Source organism: Mixophyes fleayi, chromosome 4 (genome assembly GCF_038048845.1).
Source record: "Mixophyes fleayi isolate aMixFle1 chromosome 4, aMixFle1.hap1, whole genome shotgun sequence".
Lineage (NCBI taxonomy): Eukaryota > Metazoa > Chordata > Amphibia > Anura > Limnodynastidae > Mixophyes > Mixophyes fleayi.
In genome coordinates, this window is record NC_134405.1 from 178,590,476 (window position 1) to 178,618,412 (window position 27,937).

Genomic DNA, 27,937 nt, shown 5'->3' on the forward strand with positions numbered 1-27,937 from the left:
AAGTTTATATTAATTTGCATTGTACCTTGCATTTCTAATGTACATTATTGGATGATCAGACCTGGACAACGGTCTACAGAAATTCCAAGACTCATAGTAGGAGCCAGTAGTTTTCCAATGTAATGTTTAGGAGCAGCATAAAATTTATATTATGTGGGGCTATGTTCATTAACAATATAATGTATGGCAGCATTACATACCAGGAACCAGTTGTAATGGCTGCTGGCTAATGCACTACAGCACAGGCAGCATGCTGGTGGACCAGGGTTTGGTTTTTTTTGGTCTAACTAACGACTGAAACAGTTATTGTTTCATGCACTTTTAGTCAATTTTTAAGGTTATGTCCACAATTAGACAAAGAAAAACAGGTTGATGAATCAAATTATGCTGCAGCACAAAAACCCTCCCCCTCAAAATGCATGTCTATGCTTGTTTAAAAATACTTAAGGAATCAACAACCACAAATTAAAGTATTAAAAAAAAAGAAAAAAAAAAAAAGAAAGAAAAATGAAAAGCATAAGTGGAATCAGAAAGAATAATACCATCATGCAATTAACTATCAACGCCATAGTTTCACTGACAAAACTGCAGCCATTCTAAAATCAAGAACCACATAGATCAGCGTTTCCCAACCCTAGTTCTCAAGTACCCCTAACAGTACATGTTTTCCTTTTCCATATCTCTTTGCTGGAACTCAGGCGTATTCACTATTTATTGACACATTTTGAAAGATCCACAGCTGGTATACTTATATCACTGGTCACCTGTAAAACCTGCACTGTTAGGGGTACTTGAGGACTAGGGTTGGGAAACACGGACATAGATGAAACCGTGAACCTGTTAAGTAGCTTATTAATTGGCTACAAACTAGTGACATCATTGAGGCACCGCTTGACTAAAATCCATGAGGTTCCTAGTGCAGCGATAGGCAGGTTGATTCAATTCAGGGGCCGCTTGGGCGGTCCTCTAAACTTCAAAAAGACTGCACATTACCCACAATCTAAGTAGTAAGCTAAAACAATATGAAAAAAAAGAAACCTATCTGTAATCAGCAGGCATTTTAAACAAGTGTTACAAGCTATATACATACAAATCTGGCAATAAAGCAGAAACCAGCTGTGGCAGCAGGTGAGGTCATGGAGAGCCGTATGCGGCCCTGATGCCGCCTGTTACCCATCACTATTCTAGAGAATAGATAGTCTACACTCTCATGGATATTAATTCATTCAACGCACACAATGGCTGCTTCCATTGACTGTAGTTGACCAGTTCAAGGAGCTTCGATCGTGCCAAAAGAGTGATTAGTGACCATTTAGATCTAATCAGTGGGGTTTGTGCATACAAATACAGTACAACAATCACTATCGCAAATCTATACTCCCAGCTATTTCTATCTGGCAAAGGCTTTGAATAGGTGAAGTACCAGGAATCATTGGTGAATCTACCCATTTTAGACATACATGCACATACTAATATGACAATCAGTGGTTAGCAATAGGGCAGAAACAACAATTTTTTTGTAAAAAAATTGTATCTGAATTGGTCTTTTCTTGACTAAACAAATTGTGCTGACCAATTGCATCTATGCATGTGTACCGAACGCTACAGATCATTTCAAAAAGTTAAAGTTTCAACTGCTTTCATCACAGCAGAGCTTTGCCTCAACCCAGTGATTAAGCCTGGACTTGCAAACCCACACACTAATCTCTCACAAAACAACCGTCTGAGCTATTACCTTACAGCCTTCAATTCAAGGTGGGGGCTGGTAATTTTGACTTTGCTGAGAGATATCCATCACAGTAAATTATTTACAAATGTAAGTCTATGTTCAAATTATGCGCTTGAAAATGTATTATAAATGTATAAAAGTACTGTGCACACTTATATGTGTCATCTGTTGGACACCCTCTCTTCACACTGTCACAATCATTATTAATATGCTGTAGCTCAGAGGATCACCTAATAGATTGAATTGCCTTGTCCTGCTGGTTTCACTCTTGTGCACTTGTCGTATATGCTGCAATTTCTCAGCCAGTCTGAGGTAACTTGCCATATATCACAGCATATGTAGCCGAAACTTGTAAGCTCATTATCAGCCATGATTGGAATATGACCAAAATGGCCGCCTGTGTGTGCAGTCAGCTTCCAACTCCACTACAAGCCTGCAATGATGCCAGTCATAGCCAAGAGGACAAACAGTCGGTTCTCCTCTGATTTGGCCACTTATGTGTGGGGCCAAATTAGAAATTAATCCTGGCGCTCAGGGCTTGTGCAGAGACGTCGGAGCAGTCCATATGCAGGACAACCAGATGTGCGATGCCTATAGTTTACTTGGAGAATATTTAACACCTTGCTTAACACCAGTTAAATATAACATTGCTTGTACACCACAAAATAAACTGTTTTTCTTAATTTAGCATTTCTTTCAGATAAATCTACTATCATATTTAAAAAAGAAAAAAAAAACAAAAAAAACAATGACTCCATAAAATGTCAAATAAAGTGGACCAGCACTAACATTATCCAAAAAAAAGCACATTTTAGATTCAAACTCATTGCTAGCAATATATAAGTTTTAATTTCTTTCTTTAGATCTCACAATCTCTTTGACACCAACAGCATGTTCTAAATCAAAACATTTCACTCAAAAACCATGTTGTTATCTCAGAGATTATTAACCTCTTCAATATCCAGTGAACACCCACACATTGCCCCAGTTATTCCATTACAAGTAGAATTTGCACAATAGAATGCAGATACAGTAATTTATACATTACAGTTATTATATGAGGTTTCTAAAAGGATAGTGAACAGCAGTGGAAGCACTACCAATTTAATTATAGATATGTTCTGTCCACCTCCAATATATTAAATTTTTAGAAAAAAAGTTTGGCATCAGCTTTACGCGGTCCATAAATTGGCAGGAAAACCCTCACCTGAACCCCAGTGGATTGCTGCACATGGTAATTTTTCAAAGAGCTCTGGTGTATGTCTCACAGCTCAGGCCAAAATCCGTGAGTTACATGCAGCTGCAGAGGGGTGTGTGACGTAAGGTCCAATAGGAAGCTGCAGTCAAGGAGATTGAAGCTTGATTATGGCGATTCTGGTCCCACTTGCCTTCACAACCATTTTATTGTAGCACGTTTAAGAGATTTGCGGGTGATCTACCACCACACTATTGGATCATACAATTCCCAGGACTCCATGTAGGGAAAACACAATGATGCCATTAAACTAAAGCAGCAGGGGCCAACAGGCAGCCCGCCAAGCCTTTACCTGCAGCCCCCAACGGCTCCTTCTGATCTTATCAGAATGGGGGGTCAGCCAACTTCCACGTCACATAACCTCCTCTGCACAGTGCAGGCAGGTCTCACAGCATACCTAAAGGAGAAGGGAGCGCACTGTGCTCGCTCGCTTTTGTCTGTGGGCCCCTTTAAAGGCTGGGGTCTACACCTGAGGCCCTTCACCTCTTTCACGCTGCCGATCATTGGACTAGAGCAGTGTTTTGTTTTTTTTTAAATAGGTCCTAACGCACCCCCAACAGGTCATGTCTTCAAAATTTCGTTAATCATGCACAGGTGAGTTAATCTGGGTACACACTACAGAATTTTCCACCAACTTTTTATGCCGAGCGATGGTCCAATCGCTCGGTCCATGGACTGCATACACACTAGCCTTGTTTAGGATGATAAAGGGAAGAGTGGACGTCCCTTTAGCGACTTTTTACAGCCATGTTGTCGTGAACAATGATTTCGTACACACTGCAGCGACATTTGCGGAAAATGTAACAAGATACCAAAGGCATTCGTATAAAAGGGGCAGAGCTTTCGCTAAAGTTAACACCCAAAGCTGCATAAAAAGAGAAGAAGACTACACTGTCTCTTCATTCATTTCTATAAAATAGAAGTTTAGTAATATACATTTAATTTAGAAAAACATTTAACTGCTAAAGTGCAATGCAATGAATATTCCCTAATAATAAAATCCCTTCGTATGTAATGGAATGCTCCATTCTCGGTGTGCATCATCACTGATTGGTCCACAGCAGAAACGAACGCCCATGTCTGAGTGTATAAAATGACAGAGGAACCTGTTTGGCGCTGAGGAGCGTCAGAAGATGACGAGTGAGCAAGTGGCAGTGGGGGTTGCGGGTGAGGAGAAGATGTCAGTGGGGGTTGTGGGTGAGGAGAAGGTGTCAGTGGGGGTTGCGGGTGAGGAGAAGGTGTCAGTGGGGGTTGCAGCTATGGAGACGGAGATAGAGTCAGAGATGGTGCTGGAAGGGCCAAAAAATGTTGGAAAAGTTTAGGTGGGGGATGGAGATACTCAAGAAGAGCAAAGAGCAAATCCAATGAGCCCAAGAGAGGTGGAGATGATGATCAAAGTACTGGACCAGGACGACAACGACATTAAAAAAGGTCAATAGCAGATGTAGTGTACCTGCTAGAAGGACTTTATTTCATTCTATTGTCACATAAAGCTAAATGCTTTGGGCACATACCTGTACCGTTATAATAACCAAAATGGCGCCTTTTTCCAGAATGCTCGGAGGTTAAGCCCGCTATTGTTGCGATTTCGCCACAGGGACCAAAATATAAACTGATCTCGAGCAGTGTGAAAGGTGAGAAAATGAGAGTATTTATGTCGTTGTATATAAATTACAGATATAGAAGTTAAATGGTAAACATTTTTTATTTCCTTGTATCGTAGATAAAGAAATCAAAGGGAATAGAAACCCAAGCGACATCAAGACCTGTTCTGCCACAAACCAGTAGCACCTTTAAAAATACTAAATACTAAAAATAATACTCTGCAGTACTCAGCTCTCTGATTGGTATGGGCGCGCTCACTTCTCATGCGGATCTTTCTGACAGCTGTGTGTGTAAAAAATGTTGCTTGAACACTGTGTGGTTTGTTCTTGGTTCTTCACAATTATAAGTTAATCAAGGTTAATATAACTTTTAATAGGTTATAAAGGTATAAGTGTATAAAGAGTAAATATGAATAACACACGTGCTTCACACAAGTGTAAGGGTCTGCAGCTAGACAGGTGCAATATACATAGATACAAAACACTAGTGATGTGCGGATTCCGCACCACGTGGGACTGAGACAGACATCAAAAAATTTACATACACACACCCCCCAGGTCTAGGAAGTATCGGAGGATCGTCGTGGATCGGTCGGAAGTTTATACACTACACAGCGGAAACGAAATTGGAACGAAAATATTAAACGGTACGACCAACCAAATGAGGCGACAATCGTCCATTTGGGCAGACTTTCGACCATCGTGTAACTGTACACACTGACCCGACTTTTGAACGAGCGGTCGTATGTCGGCTGTTTCAGCCGATTATTGGACGAAAACAGTGTAGTGTGTACCCAGCTTTAGTCTACTTGGCTGGTCAATGATTATCCCACCTGTTTCAACAGACAGAAATCCTCACAACATGAGCTGTTAGGGGTGCACGAAGACTGGAATAAAGAGACACTGGACTAGGGGTACACAGGCACTTTTTATACTTGCATATTGAAGCTGGTGTTAGCATGCACTGTTTGTCTGCACATAACATGCAGTGTAAATGCCAAGTTCCTGTCAAACTAGCTGCATGAACACTGCATGGAACATTCATAAAATGTATGACTGCCGATTTGACAGGAAGTTGGTGCTTACAATACCTGCTATGTAAAGGCAAATAGGGAATGTAAGCACTGATTTCCAAGGGTTAAATTACACAGGCGTCACTATCCTTTACTGAACGATATATTATTTGTTCATTTTATATACCACTACAATATATTGCTCCATAAATACATACAAAAAAAAATATTCAAGACATATCATGATAATTAGCCATGCTCTTTATTTTGTCTGCATCATTCCGTAGCAAAGCTTTACTTATGTAGGTGGAACATCACATCGGTCCCTAACCCATGTGCTGCTTGATGTTTAAATACTCCAACACATGCACACTAGGGTTATCTTTGTCCAAAGCCAATTAACCCACAAATATGTTTTATTAGACTAGGGGGAGGATTAACCCAAAGCATCGTGGTAAAACCTGTGCAAACATGGGGAGGAAACATGAACCCAACATAGTGCTTCGGTTGGAATCCAAGCCATGGCCTTAGTGCTGTGAGGCAATGCTAATCATTGTGCCCTCTTAATATTCAATTAAATGTAGGGAAGCATACACTGCAACAATACAACAAAATATTTATTTTCGTTGCAGCTCCCCACTTAACCCTTTGGTTGCCAGGTGTCCTGAAACTAAACTGCCCCTAGGTTGAAAATCCAATAACTGTGCTGCAGAAATTTGGCAGCAATGAAGACCCAGCCCTAGTTTATGAAATACCTTGCATGCACTTACATTAAGGCTAATAAAAGGTTTCAAGTTTCAGCAAGATATAAACCATTAAATAGATTAAGCCTTCCATGCAGTTAGAGATGTTTTTCATATTGCTTTCTTCACCAGAAGAACCGCATAAAATCCTAGGTCAGTAAAATAGTAAATGATTGGAAAATCTCTCTTACAGAACATGAACACTCAGACATTAGATGCAGCTAGATTCTGAGCCAAACAAACCAGAGGTAAGAGTATTCAATGAATTAGTTATAATGTAGTAGGTTAATTGGCTGCTATTAAATTGACCTTAGTCTCGCTGTGTGTGTGCGCGGTAGGGAATATAGACTGTAAGCTCCAATGGGGCAAGGACTGATCTGAGTTTTCTGTGCAGCGTTTCAGAATTAGCGGCACTATATAAATAATTGATAATGGCAAATGAAATGCAAATATGAGGATAATATTGATTGCAACTAGGAAGATTACTTAAATTTTTTTTAATATAAATTATCCATGTAAAGGAGACAAAATTCTGTAATGATTACAAATGTAGCTATATTAGAAGACAAACGTCCACTACCTATAAAATATATTTGTAATGTGCTTAGTGTACTAAAGGTAGACTTTTGATACTACTGCCCACAAAACAATCACAATACTTCCTACTTTACAATGAAAGACTGTAAATGAGAGTAAATAAAGACAAACTGAAACTATTGTGTTCCTGATCTAAGACAACAGTGATGTGTACAGCACAAGTGCCCAGTTATTATCATGTAGGCGATGTAGAGCACCGAATAACAAGTATATTTAAAAATATGATAACAACAACTGGTTAATACAATACGTCCAACCACATTGTATGTCTCCATGCATGTTTACACTGGGCTCTGCAGAGAACTACGTGTATAATGATTACTCCCTGCAGGTGGAGGAAGTGCCAATCTAGGTGGGGCACGTTCAGGTGCAGCAAAGCGAAGACTCACCAGACAGTGCCATAGGCTCCAGATCCAACAGCCACCAGATCTCTGTACCTCTCCTTCACCTCCCACTGGGTCTTGTTGATGTCCTGTTTGTAGAAGCCTTTCTTGGGCAGTGGTAAGGACATCGCTCCTGTTGCTCGCACCACCACGACCTGGAGAGGATCACTGTGTCACCTGGAGAGGATCACTGTGTCACCTGGAGGGGATCACTGTGTCACCTGGAGGGGATCACTGTGTCACCTGGAGAGGATCACTGTGTCACCTGGAGGGGATCACTGTGTCACCTGGAGGGGATCACTGTGTCACCTGGAGGGGATCACTGTGTCACCTGGCGGCTCAGCAGCGGCTGTGGTCTCCTGAGAGATGAATCTCCAGAGAGCGGATCATGCACCATACATACAGTCTGCTCCTGCCTCTCTCACCATAAAAGACTGGCCGCCCCCTCCTCAGTGTGGGCTGCTCTATGGGAACTCAATTACACCCTCTTCTCATTCCTCCCACACTCCCAGCACCTCCTTTTCTCTTCACTTTCTTCTCTCCTTCTCGCCTTCTGCCGTCGGCTTCTCTTTTCTTTCTGCCAGCAGTAGCTCCTTGCTGTCCTGTGTCGGGAAATGATCCCCACACACAGCCCAGAGCTTTGTTGTCCCCAGTCACATGATCCGAGTACACTGCTGCTGACTTCCCTCCCCTTCCCTCCACACCGAGCAGGCTCATGTCTTTAACCCCCTCCGTGCTGGCAGCGAGGCTTCTCTGGCCTCATCCATGTTGATGATTGTTTTTAACATATGTTATAGTTACCAACTGTCCCACATCTCCAGGGACAATACAGCACCCACATATTTGTCCACGGGAATGTCCTCTTTTTCTGAATTGACCAATAAGCAGAACATGTTACAATTGTCCTACATACTGAATGCAGTTTTCTGATATTGATATTCCCAGGCGTTATACGCTTTTATTTACAGATACAGATTATTACAGATTATACAAGTGAAAAACAAACATTATAACTAGAGATGAGCGCACTCGGATTCATGAAATCCAAGCCCACCCGAACGTTGCCCATCCGAGTCGGATCTGAGACAGATCCGGGTATTGGCGCCAAATTCAAATCTGAAACGGAGGCTCTGACTCATAATCCCGTTGTCGGATCTCGCGATACTCGGATCCTATAAATTCCCCGCTAGTCACCGCCATCTTCACTCGGGCATTGATCAGGGTAGAGGGAGGGTGTGTTAGGTGGTCCTCTGTCCTGGTAGATCTCGTGCTGTTCAGTTCAGTGCTGTGCTGTTTAGTTCTGTGCTGTGCTGTGCTGTGCTCAGTCCAGTGGTGCTGTGTCCTGTGCTCTCTCCTTCTGAGGTCAGTGGTGCTGCTGGGTCCTGTGCTGTGTCCTGTTCAGTCCAGTGGTCCTGTGCTCTGTGCTTCTAAGGGCATAGTTATTTCCCCATTATTACCAAGTTTTTAAAAAATAAAAAAAAGTTAAAAAAAATATTGAAAATAAAAAATTAAAAAAAAAAAGTAATTATAACCAAATTTGCAAAACCAATCCAGCAGTATAAGTCCATTGGTACTGCAATATTACCAAGTTCACACATTCTGCAGTATCTTGTGCTACATATAATGGAGACCAAAATTTGGAGGATAAAGTAGGGAAAGATCAAGACCCACTTCCTCCTAATGCTGAAGCTGCTGCCACTAGTCATGACATAGACGATGAAATGCCATCAACGTCGTCTTCCAAGCCCGATGCCCAATCTCGTAGTACCGGGCATGTAAAATCCAAAAAGCCCAAGTTCAGAAAAAGTAGCAAAAAGAGAAACTTAAAATCATCTGAGGAGAAACGTAAAGTTGCCAATATGCCATTTACGACACGGAGTGGCAAGGAACGGCTTAGGCCCTGGCCCGTGTTCATGACTAGTGGTTCAGCTTCACCCACGGATCTTATCCCTCCTCCTCCTCCCCCCCCTACAAAAAATTGAAGAGAGTTATGCTGTCAGCAACAAAACAGCAAACAACTCTGCCTTCTAAAGAGAAATTATCACAAATCCTCAAGGCGAGTCCAAGGGTGTTGGTGGTTGTCAAGCCTGACCTTCCCATCACTGTACGGGAAGAGGTGGCTCGGGAGGAGCCTATTGATGATGTAGCTGGCGGTGTGGAGGAACTTGATGATGAGGATGGTGATGTGGTTATTGTAAATGAGGCACCAGGGGGGGAAACAGCTGATGTCCATGGGATGAAAAAGCCCATCGTCATGCCTGGTCAGAAGACCAAAAAATGCACCTCTTCGGTCTGGAGTTATTTTTATCCAAATCCAGACAACCAATGTATGGCCATATGTAGCTTATGTAAAGCTCAAATAAGCAGGGGTAAGGATCTTGCCCACCTAGGAACATCCTCCCTTATACGTCACCTGAATAACCTTCATAGTTCAGTGGTTAGTTCAGGAACTGGGGCTAGGACCCTCATCGGTACAGGGACACCTAAATCCCGTGGTCCAGTTGGATACACACCAGCAACACCCTCCTCGTCAACTTCCTCCACAATCTCCATCAGATTCAGTCCTGCAGCCCAAGTCAGCAGCCAGACTGAGTCCTCCTCAATACGGGATTCATCCGAGGAATCCTGCAGCGGTACGACTACTACTGCCACTGCTGCTGTTGCTGCTGTTAGTCGGTCATCTTCCCAGAGGGGAAGTCGTAAGACCGCTAAGTCTTTCACAAAACAATTGACCGTCCAACAGTCGTTTGCCATGACCACAAAATACGATAGTAGTCACCCTATTGCAAAGCGTATAACTGCGGCTGTAACTGCAATGTTGGTGTTAGACGTGCGCCCAGTGTCCGCCATCAGTGGAGTGGGATTTAGAGGGTTGATGGAGGTATTGTGTCCCCGGTACCAAATCCCGTCGAGATTCCACTTCACTAGGCAGGCGATACCAAAAATGTACAGAGAAGTACGATCAAGTGTCCTCAGTGCTCTAAAAAAATGCGGTTGTACCCACTGTCCACTTAACCACGGACATGTGGACAAGTGGTTCTGGGCAAACGAAGGACTATATGACTGTGACAGCCCACTGGGTAGATGCATCCCCTTCCGCAGCAACAGCAACAGCTGCATCAGTAGCAGCATCTACAAAATGGCTGCTCGTGCAAAGGCAGGCAACATTGTGTATTACAGGCTTTAATAAGAGGCACAACGCTGACAACATATTAGAGAAACTGAGGGAAATTATCTCCCAGTGGCTTACCCCACTTAGACTCTCATGGGGATTTGTGGTGTCAGACAATGCCAGTAACATTGTGCGGGCATTAAATATGGGCAATTTCCAGCACGTCCCATGTTTTGCCCACACCATTAATTTGGTGGTGCAGCATTACCTCAAGAGTGACAGGGGTGTGCAGGAGATGCTTGCGGTGGCGCGCAAAATTGCTGGACACTTTCGGCATTCAGCCAGTGCCTACCGCAGACTAGAGGCACATCAAAAAAGCATGAACCTGCCCTGCCATCACCTCAAACAAGAGGTTGTGACGCACTGGAACTCCACCCTCTATATGCTGCAGAGGATGGAGGAGCAGCAAAAGGCCATTCAGGCCTACACAGTCACCTACGACATAGGCAAAGGAGTGGGGATGCGCCTCAGTCAAGCGCAGTGGAGACTGATTTCCGTGTTGTGCAAGGTTCTGCAGCCATTTGAACTTGCCACACGAGAAGTCAGTTCCGACACTGCCAGCTTGAGTCAGGTCATTCCCCTGATCAGGCTGTTGCAGAAGCAGCTGGAGAAAGTGAGGGAGGAGCTGGTAAGCCATTGCGATTACACCAAGCATGTAGCTCTTGTGGATGTAGCCCTTTGTACACTTTGCCAGGATCCGAGGGTGGTCACTCTTTTAAAGTCAGAGGAATACATTCTGGCCACCGTGCTCGATCCTCGGTTTAAAGCGTATGTTGTGTCTCTGTTTCCGGCGGACACAAGTCTACAGCGGTGCAAAGACCTGCTGGTCAGGAGATTGTCCTCTGAAGAGGACCGTGACATGCCAACAGCTCCACCCTCATTTTCTTCCACATCTATGGCTGCGAGGAAAAAGCTCAGTTTTCCCAAAAGAGGCGCTGGCGGGGATGCTGATAACATCTGGTCCGGACTGAAGGACCTGCCAACCATTGCAGACATGTCTACTCTCGCTGCATTGGATGCTGTCACAATAGAAAAAATTGTGGATGATTACTTTGCTGACACCATCCAAGTAGACATGTCAGACAGTCCATATTGTTACTGGCAGGAAAAAAAGGCAGTTTGGAAGCCCCTGTACAAACTGGCTCTATTTTACCTGAGTTGTCCCCCCTCCAGTGTGTACTCGGAAAGAGTTTTTAGTGCAGCGGGGAACCTGGTCAGTGAGCGGCGAAGGAGGTTGCTTCCTCATAACGTTGAAAAAATGATGTTTATAAAAATGAATAATCAATTCCTCAATGAAGTACAGCACTGCCCTCCAGATAGTACAGAGGGACCTGTGGTTGTGGAGTCCAGCGGGGACGAATTGATAATGTGTGATGAGGAGGAAGTACACACTGTAGGGGGAGAGGAATCAGAGGTTGAGGATGAGGACGACATCTTGCCTCAGTAGAGCCTGTTTAGTCTGTACAGGGAGAGATGAATAGCTTTTTTGGTGTGGGGGCCCAAACAAACCAATCATTTCAGCCAAAGTTTGGTAGGCCCTGTCGCTGAAATAATTGGTTTGTTAAAGTGTGCATGTCCTATTTCAACAACATAAGGGTGGGTGTGAGGGCCCAAGGACAATTCCATCTTGGAACTTTTTTTTTTGCATTATATGACCAATCAACAGTCGTTTGCCATGTTCAAAAAGTAAAACCAAATTTAAACAAATTCAAGAAATTAAACCAAAAGTAAAATGCCCTGTCATAATTTAAAACAAGAGGTATTGACGTGCTCTAAAACTACTGTATTGTTGTTTATATTTTATAAACACTACACTTGAAAGCTTGAGTCTTTCAATGAAAAAGTAACTGTCCATTGCACGAATATTTGCAACAGGGACAATTTTAGGGTTAAGAAAGTCAACTAATAACACTTCAACGCTGTTTGTCTTTATAAACACTACACTTGGAAGTTGGAGGAGGTATTGTGGCCCCGGCACCAAATTTACTACCGGGGCCACTCCACTGTGCAGTCCATATTTAGGTGTATGAGATATTAAACAACGGTGACAGTTAATGCCCAATTTTTTAATTATATTGTTGGCGCTGTAAAAAATTGTGTTCCGGGCACACCACACTACGCAGTCCATACCCTTTTTTGGTGGAATTCTGACCCGTGGAGGGTTTTTTAATTATATTGTGGCCTCGGTACCAAATTGTGTACCGGGGCCACCACACTACGCAGTCAAGATAGATAGATGCGTATCATAGATAAAGTACATTCAGTGGTGTGGGGCAAATTGAAAAATATTCAAAATGCACTGACATTATCAAAAACAAAAGGTTTTCACACGCTGAAACTCCAACATGTATATGATGGAGAGGATGGAGGAGCAGCCGTATGTGCAGTGTAATGCAGACCTGTTGAAGGTTTTTTATATATTTTATTGTGGTGCCCAGTGCCCACTACTCTACGCAGTCCAGATACTATTTTTGGGTGTAATTCTGACCTGTTGAAGGTTTTCTATATATTATATTGTGGTGGCCAGTGGCCAGTCCTCTATGCAGTCCAGATACTATTTTTGGGTGTAATGCAGACCTGTTGAAGGTTTTCTATATATTATATTGTGGTGGCCAGTGGCCAGTCCTCTACGCAGTCCAGATACTATTTTTGGGTGTAATTCAGACCTGTTGAAGGTTTTCTATATATTTTTTATTGTGGTGCCCAGTGCCCACTACTCTACGCAGTCCAGATACTATTTTTGGGTGTAATTCTGACCTGTTGAAGGTTTTCTATATATTATATTGTGGTGGCCAGTGGCCAGTCCTCTACGCAGTCCAGATACTATTTTTGGGTGTAATTCAGACCTGTTGAAGGTTTTCTATATATATTTTATTGTGGTGCCCAGTGCCCACTACTCTACGCAGTCCAGATACTATTTTTGGGTGTAATTCTGACCTGTTGAAGGTTTTCTATATATTATATTGTGGTGGCCAGTCCTCTACGCAGTCCAGATACTATTTTTGGGTGTAATTCAGACCTGTTGAAGGTTTTCTATATATTTTTTATTGTGGTGCCCAGTGCCCACTACTCTACGCAGTCCAGATACTATTTTTGGGTGTAATTCTGACCTGTTGAAGGTTTTCTATATATTATATTGTGATGGCCAGTGGCCAGTCCTCTATGCAGTCCAGATACTATTTTTGGGTGTAATGCAGACCTGTTGAAGGTTTTCTATATATTTTTTATTGAGGTGCCCAGTGCCCACTACTCTACGCAGTCCAGATACTATTTTTGGGTGTAATTCTGACCTGTTGAAGGTTTTCTATATATTATATTGTGGTGGCCAGTGGCCAGTCCTCTACGCAGTCCAGATACTATGTTTGGGTGTAATTCAGACCTGTTGAAGGTTTTCTATATATTTTTTATTGTGGTGCCCAGTGCCCACTACTCTACGCAGTCCAGATACTATTTTTGGGTGTAATTCTGACCTGTTGAAGGTTTTCTATATATTATATTGTGATGGCCAGTGGCCAGTCCTCTATGCAGTCCAGATACTATTTTTGGGTGTAATTCAGACCTGTTGAAGGTTTTCTATATATTTTTTATTGAGGTGCCCAGTGCCCACTACTCTACGCAGTCCAGATACTATTTTTGGGTGTAATTCTGACCTGTTGAAGGTTTTCTATATATTATATTGTGGTGGCCAGTGGCCAGTCCTCTACGCAGTCCAGATACTATTTTTGGGTGTAATTCAGACCTGTTGAAGGTTTTCTATATATTTTTTATTGTGGTGCCCAGTGCCCACTACTCTACGCAGTCCAGATACTATTTTTGGGTGTAATGCTGACCTGTTGAAGGTTTTCTATATATTATATTGTGATGGCCAGTGGCCAGTCCTCTATGCAGTCCAGATACTATTTTTGGGTGTAATTCAGACCTGTTGAAGGTTTTCTATATATTTTTTATTGAGGTGCCCAGTGCCCACTACTCTACGCAGTCCAGATACTATTTTTGGGTGTAATTCTGACCTGTTGAAGGTTTTCTATATATTATATTGTGGTGGCCAGTGGCCAGTCCTCTACGCAGTCCAGATACTATTTTTGGGTGTAATTCAGACCTGTTGAAGGTTTTCTATATATTTTTTATTGTGGTGCCCAGTGCCCACTACTCTACGCAGTCCAGATACTATTTTTGGGTGTAATTCTGACCTGTTGAAGGTTTTCTATATATTATATTGTGGTGGCCAGTGGCCAGTCCTCTACGCAGTCCAGATACTATTTTTGGGTGTAATTCAGACCAGTTGAAGGTTTTCTCTATATTATATTGTGGTGGCCAGTGGCCAGTCCTCTACGCAGTCCAGATACTATTTTTGGGTGTAATTCAGACCAGTTGATGGGTTTTTAATTGTATTGTGGGGAACACTCCTCTACGCAGTCCAGAAAGATACCTCGTTGCAACGTTTTGCACTAAAAAAAAAATAATTATTGTGAGGTGTTAGGTGTTCAGAATAGCCTTTAAATTAGTGGAAATTATTGTTATTGAATGTTATTGAGGTTAATAATAGCGTAGGAGTGAAAATAAGCCCAAAAACTTGATTTTTACACTTTTTAGTTTTTTTTCAAAAAAAATCCGAATCCAAAACCTTAAATCCGAACCAAAACGTTTCGGCAGGTGTTTTGCGAAACAAATCCGAACCCAAAACATCGAGAAAATCCGGATCCAAAACACAAAACACGAGACCTCAAAAGTCGCCGGTGCACATCCCTAATTATAACTAATATGTGTTGATTGTAGTAAAATAATACCCATCTAGAAAATACTGTGCTTAGATGTTCAGCAGCAATGTATCCCTGGGAATTATTTGAAAATGTTAGCAAAAACTATCCTATGCTGTATTTGTACAGAAATCCAACCTTGTTTTAATCTAAAAGAGCCTTCCAACCTATTAAATAGCCCAAATAAAGTGGAACGAAATCAAATTTAAATGAAAAACACTTGTTATAGAACTCCACAGGTAACACATGTATTTTTTGACCATAATGGCAGCATCTGCAGAGGTGCAAACCTTGCCCCATCTCAGGGAAGAGTTGGTAGTTTGGCAGGATGTTCAATGTTAAGTACACACAAGGCACATGAGTGGCCCTACTTTTGCACCCACATGCAGGGCTGCCACCAGAAATTATGGGGTCCAGTACAGCAGTGGCGGATCCAGGGGGGGGGGCTTGCTGCCGACAGCTGTACACTGTGCAATACAGCACCGCCGCGGACGCTTCTTTGACAGCGCCGCGGCTGCTGTATAGGACAGTGCCGCTATGGTGGCCACTTAGTTAGCGCAGGGGGGGGGGTTTCTGGAGACTCATTTCTAAATTATTCTCTACCGAACATTTGCCTCCCCCCATTATCTGCAGTCACCCCCATCCCCGGTTCCATCTAACCCCTGCAGTAGTTTACTTACCTCTGTGCAGCTTCTTGCTGCCTCCTTTCAGCTCATCTTAACTGACAGCGCTATAATGTTATTATTTACATGTCAGCGATGCTGCAGGGAGTCTCTGCCTCGTCGCGGCTTTCTGTCCGGGAGCCGCGCACCTGGGGGCCTGGGAGTGGAGCAAATGGTAGCAGCTGTGGGGCCCCAACATCTTGGGAGTGGAGGCAGACAAGCTGCCTACAAGGGGCGTGATGCCGCATCCTTAATTGCGTGCATAGGTCTCTCCCCACAGTACTCCTCACATCTTAGAAGCAGCTACTGCCTAGAAATGGTGCCCACTTCCTCAGTTAATTCACTGCGGACAATAAACAATAAATTTGTTTGGGCCCAAGGCTGGTGGGGCCCCACTCTGCTGTTGGGCCCCATACTGCTGTACGCCCCTGATGGCGGCCCTGCCCACATGCAAAAATTAGATTTCATTTGCAGAAGAAGATTATTTAAATGAGGTAGTGAGATGGAGAGTGTGCAGAAGGATTTTTTTCAACCTCTTCTGAAGTGATGGAGATCATATCTCTTTCTATGCTTAAAATGGGACGTATTTTGCTTCTGCTGTTTGCACTTTTTCAGAAAATGGCCATAATTAGGAGCATTTCAACCTGGGAGGTACAAACAAAAATATCAAATTAAGCATATTTTTTCATACGATCAGTACTGATAAAATAGCGCAGGAGGCAGCAATGGCAATGGACACCTTTCTCTGAATTGAATCGCATCCACAATCTTTCAGATAGGCATTTGTGTTGTTTTGCATCAATGTATTAATGCTCTGTAATATACAGTTGAGGTCTGTGGGAACACTCATTTAAGTTGATAGTGCTGCAGGGAAACTGAGGAACAGTTTTTAGTGTAGGCACAGTACAAGGTTCTGTCCATGCTTTAATTAGAGTTGTTTTTCAATGTTTGTGCATACAAGCCCTAAGACATAAATGAAACAACACTGAGTAGCATGTTGGGAGAAAATTAATGAAGGGTATGGTCCTAAGGTGTAAGACCTGTTTTTAATTTTGGTTGGACTTTCACTGACATTCAAGAAAATACAGTCAATATACTGTACTTTATTCTTATCTACAATATATGACATTTTTTTCTTTAGTTCAAAGATAATGTCCACCTTGTGGATTTTTCCCTCATACCCAATAAATACCTCTGCCATAGAGGTTGTCTTATCAACTAAACAAGTATACAAAACAAACCCTTTTAGTGTTTTAAGTATAATTAAGGAGGTAAAAGGTTCTCAAAAATCCTTCAAGAATAGTAGATACAGCACACTTTTCAGTTCATGATCAAATTCAACAGTGGCACTAACCAGGGACTATTGAATATTAATATGGTAGGCCACCCACTGTATGTTAAGTTCTAACAGCACATTCGAGATCTTCTGAACTAACTGACCTGTGCAAACTAGCCTAGGACTGGGTGTCGTGTACTACTCTACTGGTACTGACTAACACTTACACACAACCCCAAATTATGCACTACCAGGTACCACAATCATCATCATCATCATCATCAACAATCCGTAGTGCTTTTCAATTGGGGACAAACAGTAGTAAACAATACTGGGTAAAACAGACAAAGAGGTAAGAGTGCCCTGCACGCAAGCTTACAATCTATAGGTCAATCGGGGGGTTAAATCCACATACTGCATATTGGTCCAACCAGTATGCTAAGGATGAAAAGTGATTTGTATACTATGTGATCTAGTCACAGAGCAATGTTGGTCTGTGGTCAAAAGTTTGTTGTCTTGTGTGAATTGTATAAAGGGTGGTAATAGAGTAGCCTTGTGAGATTAAGAGGGTGGTTGGGGAATATTATAAGCTTGCCTGAAGAGGTGGGTTTTCAGAGAACACTTGAAAGTTTGTAAACCAGAAGAAAGTCTTATTGTGCAAGGAAGGGAATTCCACAGAGTGGGTGCAACTCGAAAAAGTTCTGTAACCGGGTATGTGCAGTACGGATTTGTCGAGTTGGGAGATATTTTGAGACAAGTGAGCAGATATATGTTGGTGCAGTTTTGTTGATGACCTTGTATGTTAGTAGAAGAATTTTATATTGAATTTGGTAAAAAACAGGCAACCAGTGTAGAGACTGACAGAGTGGCTTAGAAGAGGAATAACAATTTTCAAGGGAAATCAGTCTGGCCACTGCGTGCAAAATAGATCGTAGGGGTTTAAGTTTGTTTAGGGGAAGTCCAGTAAGAAGGGATTGCAAAAGTCAATGTTGGAGATGATGAGTGCATGAATTAACATTTTTGCAATGTGTTGTGTAAGATATGTGCATATTTTGGAAATGTTTTTTAGATGTATGTAACACGATTTAGAGATAGAGTTGATGTGAGGAAGAAAGGATAGTTCTGAGTCAAGGATCACGCCTAGGCAGCGAGGATTTATGGTCATGTTATCAACAGAAATAGAAATGTCAGGTATGCATCTGTTGGTGGGTGGGAATATTGTTAACTCTGTTTTTGAAAGATTGAGTTTGAGTTGGCGAGACGACATCCAAGATGAAATGGCAAACAGACAGTCAGTAACGCGGGACATTACAGATGGTGAGAGATCAGGAGAGGATAGATAAATTTGGGTATCATCCGCATAGAGATGATATTGAAATCCAAAGGAGCCGAGTTCTCGAGATATGCACCAGCTGGCACTGGAACCTTGACGACATATGGCTTTATCCCGTTGTCCTCCACTTTGCTTTCGCTGTCTGGATCTTCCGCTCTCATTATCTCCAACTAAGCATGCAGGATGCATTTCTCCTGGCTCGCCGACAAACTGCCATAACCACCGCATGGGACAGCTGTTTGGTAGCCGTCGCCACCTATCGCGGTGACAAAAATTCAAATGGCCGATTGGCTAACAGCCAGAGGTGTGACCGGATTGTCTCACCTGACAACTGTCGCCCGCGTCGGATTCTGTGGGGAAAAGAAAGAATACCTTACCGTTACTGGATCACGGAACAGGTGAGTCTTCTTTCCTTCTTCCTTTCTGTCTTCATTTCTTCATCCTCTTCACGGGCTCCGGGGACACCTTCTCACATGTCACTACAGTTCAACCTACTAAGCCGTGCTCATTTGCTGTTGTCACAATCTACCCCTTGCAGCTCCTGTCTGCTAAGAGCTATGTTGGAATTTTGTCTTTATATATATTTAGCTTGCAGTTCCACTGTTCCACCAAAGTGGCCACTGTGGCACTTGGACATCTATCCTACCTGCCAGAGCTAAGCTAATTACTCCAGGATACTTAGCACCTGTCCTTGTCCTATACAAACCTGCATGTCTCAGCAGCCTTTGCCAGTCTATTTGTTGCCTTGACTGCTGATTCTCCTGTGAGTTATCCTTGTTTGACGTCCTGGTTTTGACTTCTGCTTGTTCCTCCGTTTTGGCATCTCTTCCTGTGATCCCTGACTCGGCTTTGTTATGACAGCACCCACAGTTCGCATCCTGTTTCCAGTATCTCCTGTGTATCAGTCCGCAGACTATTGCATGTTGTGTGTCATCTCTACTGTCTAGTGGTAATGACTCGCAGACCATCACATCCTGGGGTAAATGTATCATCCTCCGATTTTTTCAACTCGCCGGAAATCGGCGACTTTGCATTGAAAGTTTAAAGCGGTGATGGCTTGTAAAGGCAAGTTTGCCTTGTCGAAGTCGTATAATTGGATGAACGAAAGTATATTGGTTAATATTGTTTTAGTGGTCGATTGCACTCAGTATGCCACGCTACACGTGGCATACGGCGATCGCAAGGTAAAATACGCATGTACACACTCGCATTACAACATTTAGTTATTTATATAAATCATAATTATATTACTTCCGTTACACAGTAATTTATGAGCAGATAGTATTTAGTTTACTATTGGTTTATATAATATGATTATATGTACACGTCATTGTTATTTAAGGTTCAGGTTATAGGAAAGGTGTCATGTCTAGTATCATATTAAACCCATATTCATCAGCAGCTGTCCGGTGCATTCGGCGAAGAGATCGCACATTGCATACTCTAGTTATTGATGTTAGGGAATAAACCTTTAATATGATACTGACCATAAACTGCTAATAGACTAATTGTAACTAGAGATTCAGGCGGGAAGAACAGAGCTCATCCCCTGGAGAGATGACCCCCACCTTTGGATTCCTTAGATTGAACCAGCCTATGACCTGTTTACCCTGGACCAATCTGAAGTCTGGACCTATAGAAGCAAGCCACGTCATCTCTATTGTTCACTCTGTAACACTGACTGTATATATAATCATATCTGCACCCCCACTATCCTCAGTCTACTCTGACCACAGTATTCTAAACAGATATACTGTTCACTGGGGCCCGTGGTAGCGCAGCGGTATGTATGTATCTTTTGGTATTGGCTGTACTGTACTGTATCATAATATAATCATGTATTGAACTGTTAAACTTTGCATCTGCTAAAATAAATCACTTTGTGCGTTAGAAACACATATAATCGCTTGGGCAATGCTTATTTGAAAACGATAGAATTACTTTAATAGCCTTTACAAGCCATCGCCGCTTTAAATTTTCAATGCAAAGTCGCCGATTTCCGGCAAGTTGAAAAAATTGGAGGATGATACATTTACCCCCCTGTCTCCAGTCTCTCCTGTGTAACGGTCCGCAGACTATTGTATCCGGCCATGCTCTGCTGACTTTTTCATGCCTTACCATTCAGTGCATCACTTACCTGTGTAACCGTGTTAAATAAAAACCCCTTCATTCCACTTGCATTTTCTCAGTGGTTTTTGTTTTGGGAATCATGACAGCTGTTTTCCAAAGGAAATGTTTAGGTCTCAAAATGGGGAAAAAAGTAACAGTGTCAATTATTAATATGTCATACCTAGCATGCAACTTTTTTTTGCCCCAGTTTATCAAGATTTTGGCCAGCTCTTTCATTTATATATGTCCCCCACTGTAAAAATAATAATAAAAAAAAACGAATATAAGATTAAGCTCTGTAGCAAAATACTGCTGAAAGATTATGTTGTGAGAGGGTTAGTTTGAGCATTTTTTTGCCTCACAAAATTAATTATGTTGGGATGCATGGCAAAATAAATACTAGAGCTGGATTAGGGCTCTGGGGGACCAGGGGACTTACGACAGGGGGGCCTATTATATATTAGGGTTATCATTTTAGCCAAATTTTAGACAATTACTGTGTGCACTGCTGTCAGGTGCACGCAGCTCTGCCTTCATAAGCAGTGTCAAATGGGACATACCTCCCAGATGTCCTTGCAGTCTGACCAAATCCTGTCTAAGCGAGACAGTTGTCCAAATTTGGGACTGCCCCACCAGATTCAGAACAGTTGAAAGATTGTTTGGCTCTCTCCTACGTGTTCTTGTCACATTCACTACCTGTGACTGCTTGTCTGTATCCTGGAATGTTGGCCCTATTTGTAAAAATCAACCTGGTACATGAAAATTAGAAAACTCCGACCAGCCCTGGCGTTAAATCAATAGCACCCACATTTAATAATTAGGCCTGCCTTCAGTCCCAACATTAAATAAATACCATACACATTTAATACATAGACCTATTTCCCTCCAACAAGCCCCAACATTAAATTAATAGTACTCCCATTTAATAAATAAACCAATTGCCCTCACTCCAAACAGCCCCAGCAATAAATTAATAGTACTTATGTTTAATAAATATAACCATTTCCCACAACTATCCTCTGCATTAAATAATTCATATTCTCATTTAATAAATGTTATCCCCCCAAACTAAGCCCTACTGCTATGTTTATATTGTCACTAACAATAAATATTGTCCATTGTGATCAATGGGGTTCCAATGCACAAAAGAGATTTAATAGCAAAATGTAACAAATAACAATAAAATAAAGTACAGCCAATACATACACAGTGCACTGGATCCAGCAAACAGTGATTCAGTCCTGAAGCCTGTGGTCAAAGTAGACTGAATGATGGTCACAGTGCCTGGTTTATATACAATTTGTGGTACATATAAAACAGTGATGATATAAACAAGTCAATTGTAAAGGCATTCTCCATTGTTTCAGGGTTTAGGACAGTCCGGCACAATGCAGGTCGAAATACTGGTTCAAACCGGCATATTAGCATTCCAAACACAATATAATTTTGAGCATTAATCCTTTTTCATCCATGACTAGCAAACACAGGGTGCGATCGCTTAACCAATTGTAGCGGATGTCTGATGGTGAAAAGTGGATTAGTATGACACTAAACATGATACATTTCCTGAACCTTAGATGTCAATAAAGTGTTTTTAACATTATTATATTAAACTATTAAATCTATTACATTTGAATATAAAAGTCTATGTGCTGGAACTGTATTAAGGTGAACTATTTACAAATGTATGTGTAAGTGTAAATGTATTTAGAAGTGTTTGCTAGTGTTATTGCGTAACAAGCCCTTCCATGCCGTAGCGTGCTATTCGCATATTTTCAGATAAAGCCAATTAAATTGATGTTTATTAATTTGAAACGACTTCATCCAATTATTTGACTTTCACACCACATTCAATTAATAGCCCTTAGCCACCATAGCATTAAATTAAAGGTCCTGTCACCTCTCCTTATATTACTAGGCCTCACTATTAAATTACATAGTCTTACCAGCACGCCACAAATAAATTAGGGCACCCTTCATTAAATAATTAGCTCTGACCCACATTCCAGCATTAATTGTTAGCCTACCTTCCACTAAAATTACAGTAGAGGCCCCCCAACCCAGCAATAAATTAATTGCATTTACATTTAATATATATAACTATTTCTCGGAACCATAACTGCCAATAAATAATTCATATTCACATTTAAGAAATAGCCCTCATTCCCAAGTCGCAAGTCTACATCCAATTAATAGTTTCAAGTTACCCCTGCATTAAATTAATCAACACTGCACCGTAAATTAATAGGCTCCACTATTAAATTAAATAGCCCCACCTTCACCCCAACAAATAAATTAATAACATGCACCATTATGTATTTAGCAACAACCCATAGTCCACTATAAAATGAATTGTCTGTATCCCACCCAAATTACAGTAGAGACCCCCCTCCTCCCTCCCTGGAAATAAATGAATAGCATTTACATTTAATAATATAACCATTTCCCACAACCATCACTGCCATTAAATAAATAGATATCATTCTTACCAAACTCAACCCCACATTCAATAAGTAGCCCCAAACCACCACATAATTAAATTAAAGGTCCCATCACCCCACCTTAAATTTATAGGCCCCACTATTAAATTAAATAGCCCCTCCATCACACCACAAATAAAATATTATCCATTAAATTATTAGCCCCCTCCCACACGATACCAAATTTATTATATAAATTAATAATCTACCTCCTACCAACATTATATTAAGATACCTCATCCCTTCCCACACACTTACTTTGTTCCATCCGCGCTTTGTAGGAGAGGCAGAGTCTTCTGTCATGTGGCAGTAACCTCCTGCTAAGTGTGGACTTACACCCAATAAAAGGTTTCTTGGGAAATTTCCAGTGAAGTTTTTTGAGAAGAATAGGAGTATGGACAAGCACAGCATCAATCCACTCTCTCACTCCTGGTACAAATCCTTTTGAGTCCACTAGAAACTAAGGGCCTGATGCATTAAGGCACGTAAATGTCGATACGGGGGGGGGGGGGGGGTGGGGGTTATTTGTTGGTGGGGGGAGCTGGAAGAAAAAACAAACAAAAAAAAAACGATACTCACGTGATCGCGCGGCACCGTGTCCCTCCTCTCCTCTTCTCCATTCACACTGACTGCTGGGCGTGACATCATCAAGTCACGCCCGTCAGTCAGTGAGGAGCGCCGCAGCCAGCATGAAGAAAGAAGACAGAAGAGGAGACAGAAGAGAAGAAAATAAAGGAAAGAAGTTGACAAAAGTTAAGTAAAGAAACGGAGAGGCAAGGGGAGGAAAACAGAGAGGGACAGTACTATAAAGAAAGGGGAGAGAGAAACAGAGGAGGAAAAAAAGCAGAGAGCCACAGAGAAATAAAAAAAAAAGTGGAAAAGAGGAACAGAGGAGAAAAAAAAGAAGAGAGGAACAGAGGAGAAAAAAAGGTGGGAAAGAGGAACAGTGGAGAAAAAAAAAGTGGGAAAGAGGAACAGTGGAGGAAAAAAAAGTGGGAAAGAGGTACAGAGGACGACAAAAAAGTGGGAGAGAGGAACAGAGGAGAAAAAAAGGTGGGAAAGAGGGTCAGTGGAGGAAAATAAGGAGAGAGGAACAGTGGAAAAAAAAAAGGTTTGTTACTGGTTCCTTGCTCCTGCTTTCCTGTTGTGACCCCGGCTTGGCGACTATCCCACTATCTGAGTGACCCACATTGTACTTCGACCCCGGCTTGGCGACTACTCCTTTGGATTTCCCTTGGTACCGCATATTCCCGATTGGTGTGACCCGGACCGTCTGACCCTTCTATACTACACCGGCAACTGGCTAATAGGACCGCGACCTGCGTACCCTGTACAGCGAAGTCCAAACCTCCTTGCGGGGGTCCCTGGTGAACACCAGGGGTACGTTAGACTCTGCACCTACTATTTCAGTAGTGCTAATACCAGTTAGTGTTTTGCTCTGTTACATTCCTCTACGGCCTACGGCCTGACACTCCCATTCTCGGCTACTGGACTTTTTTTCGGGCTGCACCCACTTTATGGAATTCACCCCCTCGCACCACAAGACTTTCCTCTAGTCTTCAAACCTTCAAGCGTACTCTGAAAACCCACCTCTTCAGACAAGTTTATAATATTCCTCAACCACCCTCTTTATCAAGACATGCCTTGATAAAGATTCATCAATCGAAACGCGTTCGCAGACAAAGTGAGTGACGTCAGACGCGCAGAGCGGGAATTTTCTCCTTGCAGTCTCCGTTTCTTTGCAACATGGTGATTGTAAGCCGGCTGCCCGGGACGCTGCTTTTGGGGACTTTTACATCTATCTACACGCTCGTTTGAAGCTAAGTGAGGGTAAGGGTCCATCCTCATTGGCGTGGTCACACGCAGGATATGTGATCGTTGGCTGTAGTTGTGTTTTCTTTTATCCTTGTTTATGTCTCAATAAATTGTATTATGGTTTTATACTATGAGGCATTTTTTTCTCTCCATGTTCGTTATTGTGGTGGAGTGAAGTCCCATATTGAATTGGATAATAGGGATCTATTGAAAGACTGAATAACTTACTACGCACAATATTCATCTTTTTTTAGTAAGTGTATACCCTAGAGGGGTCGAAAGAGGACATACATCACGTGCTGATTGTGCATTTTAAACATTTGTTGCACGGGCTCTAAAGGGATACCGTTGATACTATTTTGAATTGAAGTATATGCACTATGTCTGTATTTATTTCTTTTTCATATACACCATTTTCGATGAGTGGATGTGTGTCTGATATATAATGGAGGATAAGACATACATCATCTGGAACCTGTGATTTATAACCTACTGAAATCCACAAACTATATATTTCATCTTCAGAAACTTTATATGTGAACTATATACGTGCATACCTCAAGCGCCATCTTCTCATATACTTGTATATTTTGTGTAAGCAATTCCTTAACTGTTCTGGGAGGTTAAATACAAAGTCAATCGGTACCTATAAAATGCCACTGTACCGACTGTCTACTTAATTACAGATATGTGGACAAGCGGTACTGCTCAAACAAAATACTAAATGACATTGATAGCCCACTAGGTAGGTTTAGCTCCTTCAGCAGCAACAGCGCCTGTAGCATCATCTCATCATCCTGGCAGCACAGCAGAGGTAGCACCCAATGCTATGTCCTTCACAGGCAAGCTACTCTCTCTGTATCACTAAGGTTGGGTACACACTACACTGTTTTCAACCAATTATCGGACCACTCTGATGATAAATGACTGATATACCACAGAAGTGTGTGCCATGCAACGAGGAACAATTACCTTTCCAAAGCCCATTGTATTGTTGATCGAGATTTTATACCGAACTGAAAATCTCGTTCAACGATGGAACAATGTCGTTACAATTCTGCAGTGTGTATGCACTCTACAGAATTAAAAACAACAATTTTTAATACCTACACGTTTGGAAGTCAGATGGACTCAATATAATGTTTATATTTTTATTCATGCATTCAATCAGCTACTCCATTTAACAATTCAACAATTGGACTCATATACCACTATTTGCCATTTGATCTATCTGCAACTAGCACTGGTTATACTTTATTGCAGCACATTATTAATATATTTGCATGCTCTATGTTTTCTATATTTTGTTTTTTAACTGTTCTGGCCAGAACGCGTTCATGTCATATTATTGATTAAAACGCTTATTTTTGTATCCATTTATCAAAGTCATATGTATTTATCATTATGCGCCCAGGTACCTAATCCACCTTTGTATTCACTACTTCTCTTGGAGGGTGGGGACCCCCCCTGAACATCATATAGGTCCGTTTGTGGCTGCACCACATACACTAGGAAGCACGGCCTCATCCATATATTTCTCTCTTTAGAGTGCAGAACTGTACCACATATTGTCCTACAATTCTGGTTTCCTGACATTGTCAGGAATCCTGTATTTAGATGCAGTATTCAACTCTCACTGCACAGCATGGCAAGCACAGCTGATGCAAGTTTACTGAGTTGCATCAAGTGATTGCTGACATCACAGAGGCAGGGAGTTTAACTTCCAGACAGTATATAAACCTTGTTGACTGATGATTCTATCTCCTCCACTCCTTTGATGTCCTTTTTTGGCTGTTCTACATTGTCACCTACTTGGAAGCTTTGTGAACTTATACCAACTGCCTGAACACATCATTTGTCTGGTAGGAGTAGATATACATTGTTTTATTGTTTTATATTATATCTTTGTGAATATATGAATACATTTTTTAAAGCAATATCACACTAGATATATTTTATTATTATTTTTCTGGTGAAACTCATATGATGATTTACAATGGAGTTGACTTACGGACCAAGATCCTATGAAGAGTAAAGAAAAGAAAAACTACAATTTGATGGGCTTATATTTCATCTAATTCTCGTTAATACCCCACTAAAGGGGGCGTCTACAGATTAAAGAAGATTTTCTGTTTTAATTTGAAATTCTAGTCCAATTTGATAAATGTTTCTTTGTGACTGTATTACACTATTTTGCTCTTCTCTCTTTGTTCTATGAATATATGAACAATCTGGGAGAAATAAGAATTGGAGGATTACCATCATATGATTTAAGTATTCTTCCATTCTACACTTTATAGAGAATATGTATTAGCGCCTGTAGGTTTTCTAGGTTTTCTACATATTATTGTTGACAGTATATAAACCTGCTCTGCCAATCATTCCCTGCCAGAGTATCAGCTGTTCTTAGCACCTATGAAAAGTGATATTATTTATAACTAGCATTTGTATGGTGCGAACGCTACATAAATAATACTGGAAACGTTCTCATGCAATTGCGTACAGAATGATACCAAACTCTTAATGTAATTTAAATGTTGGAAACATGAATTAGCTTCTTCACCACTTTATATTTTATATTAAAATACATAAAATATGTTAAACTCAATTGAATATTATCACGATAATAATTACATTGTGTATTAATCACATTGCAACTGATTGTAGTGTACAGAGATTATTTATTACCAGCTTCGTCTATTTATTAAACTTCAACAAGAGCTACATAGCTGTAGTGCTCTGCCCACTGTGCTAAGAGCCTGTTTGGTGGTGCAACCTGGTTACTATATGCAGCCAAATCCATTCTGCTTTGCATGTATACCGGTGGTAACTTAGACTCTGCACCACCGCTCTCTGGCTGTGTTGATCATAGCTAGTGTTGTGTAAACAACCCAGGACCTAATAATTGACCATCAAATTACCATTAAAAGAGTGGTGACATCTGCTAGAGTCTAATCATAAAATCTAGGTTTCCACTAGGTGGTCACTCTTTTTTTCTCAATTCAACTT

General features: G+C 41.5%; 1 protein-coding gene across 2 annotated transcripts in view; it reads right to left on the reverse strand.

Annotated features, from left to right (window-relative positions):
• The window catches only part of LOC142152348 (mitogen-activated protein kinase 12-like), a 125,080-nt gene that overhangs the window by 52,045 nt on the left and 45,098 nt on the right, over nt 1-27,937 (reverse strand). The window contains exon 1 of one of the 2 annotated variants that reach the window (XM_075208912.1): nt 7,331-7,990. The exons of the other annotated variant lie outside the window; for it this stretch is intronic. Coding sequence (XP_075065013.1) covers nt 7,331-7,452 — 122 coding nt within the window. The 5' untranslated portion in view covers nt 7,453-7,990. Of the gene's footprint in view, nt 1-7,330; nt 7,991-27,937 lie in introns of those variants that run through there. 2 annotated transcript variants of the gene reach the window in all.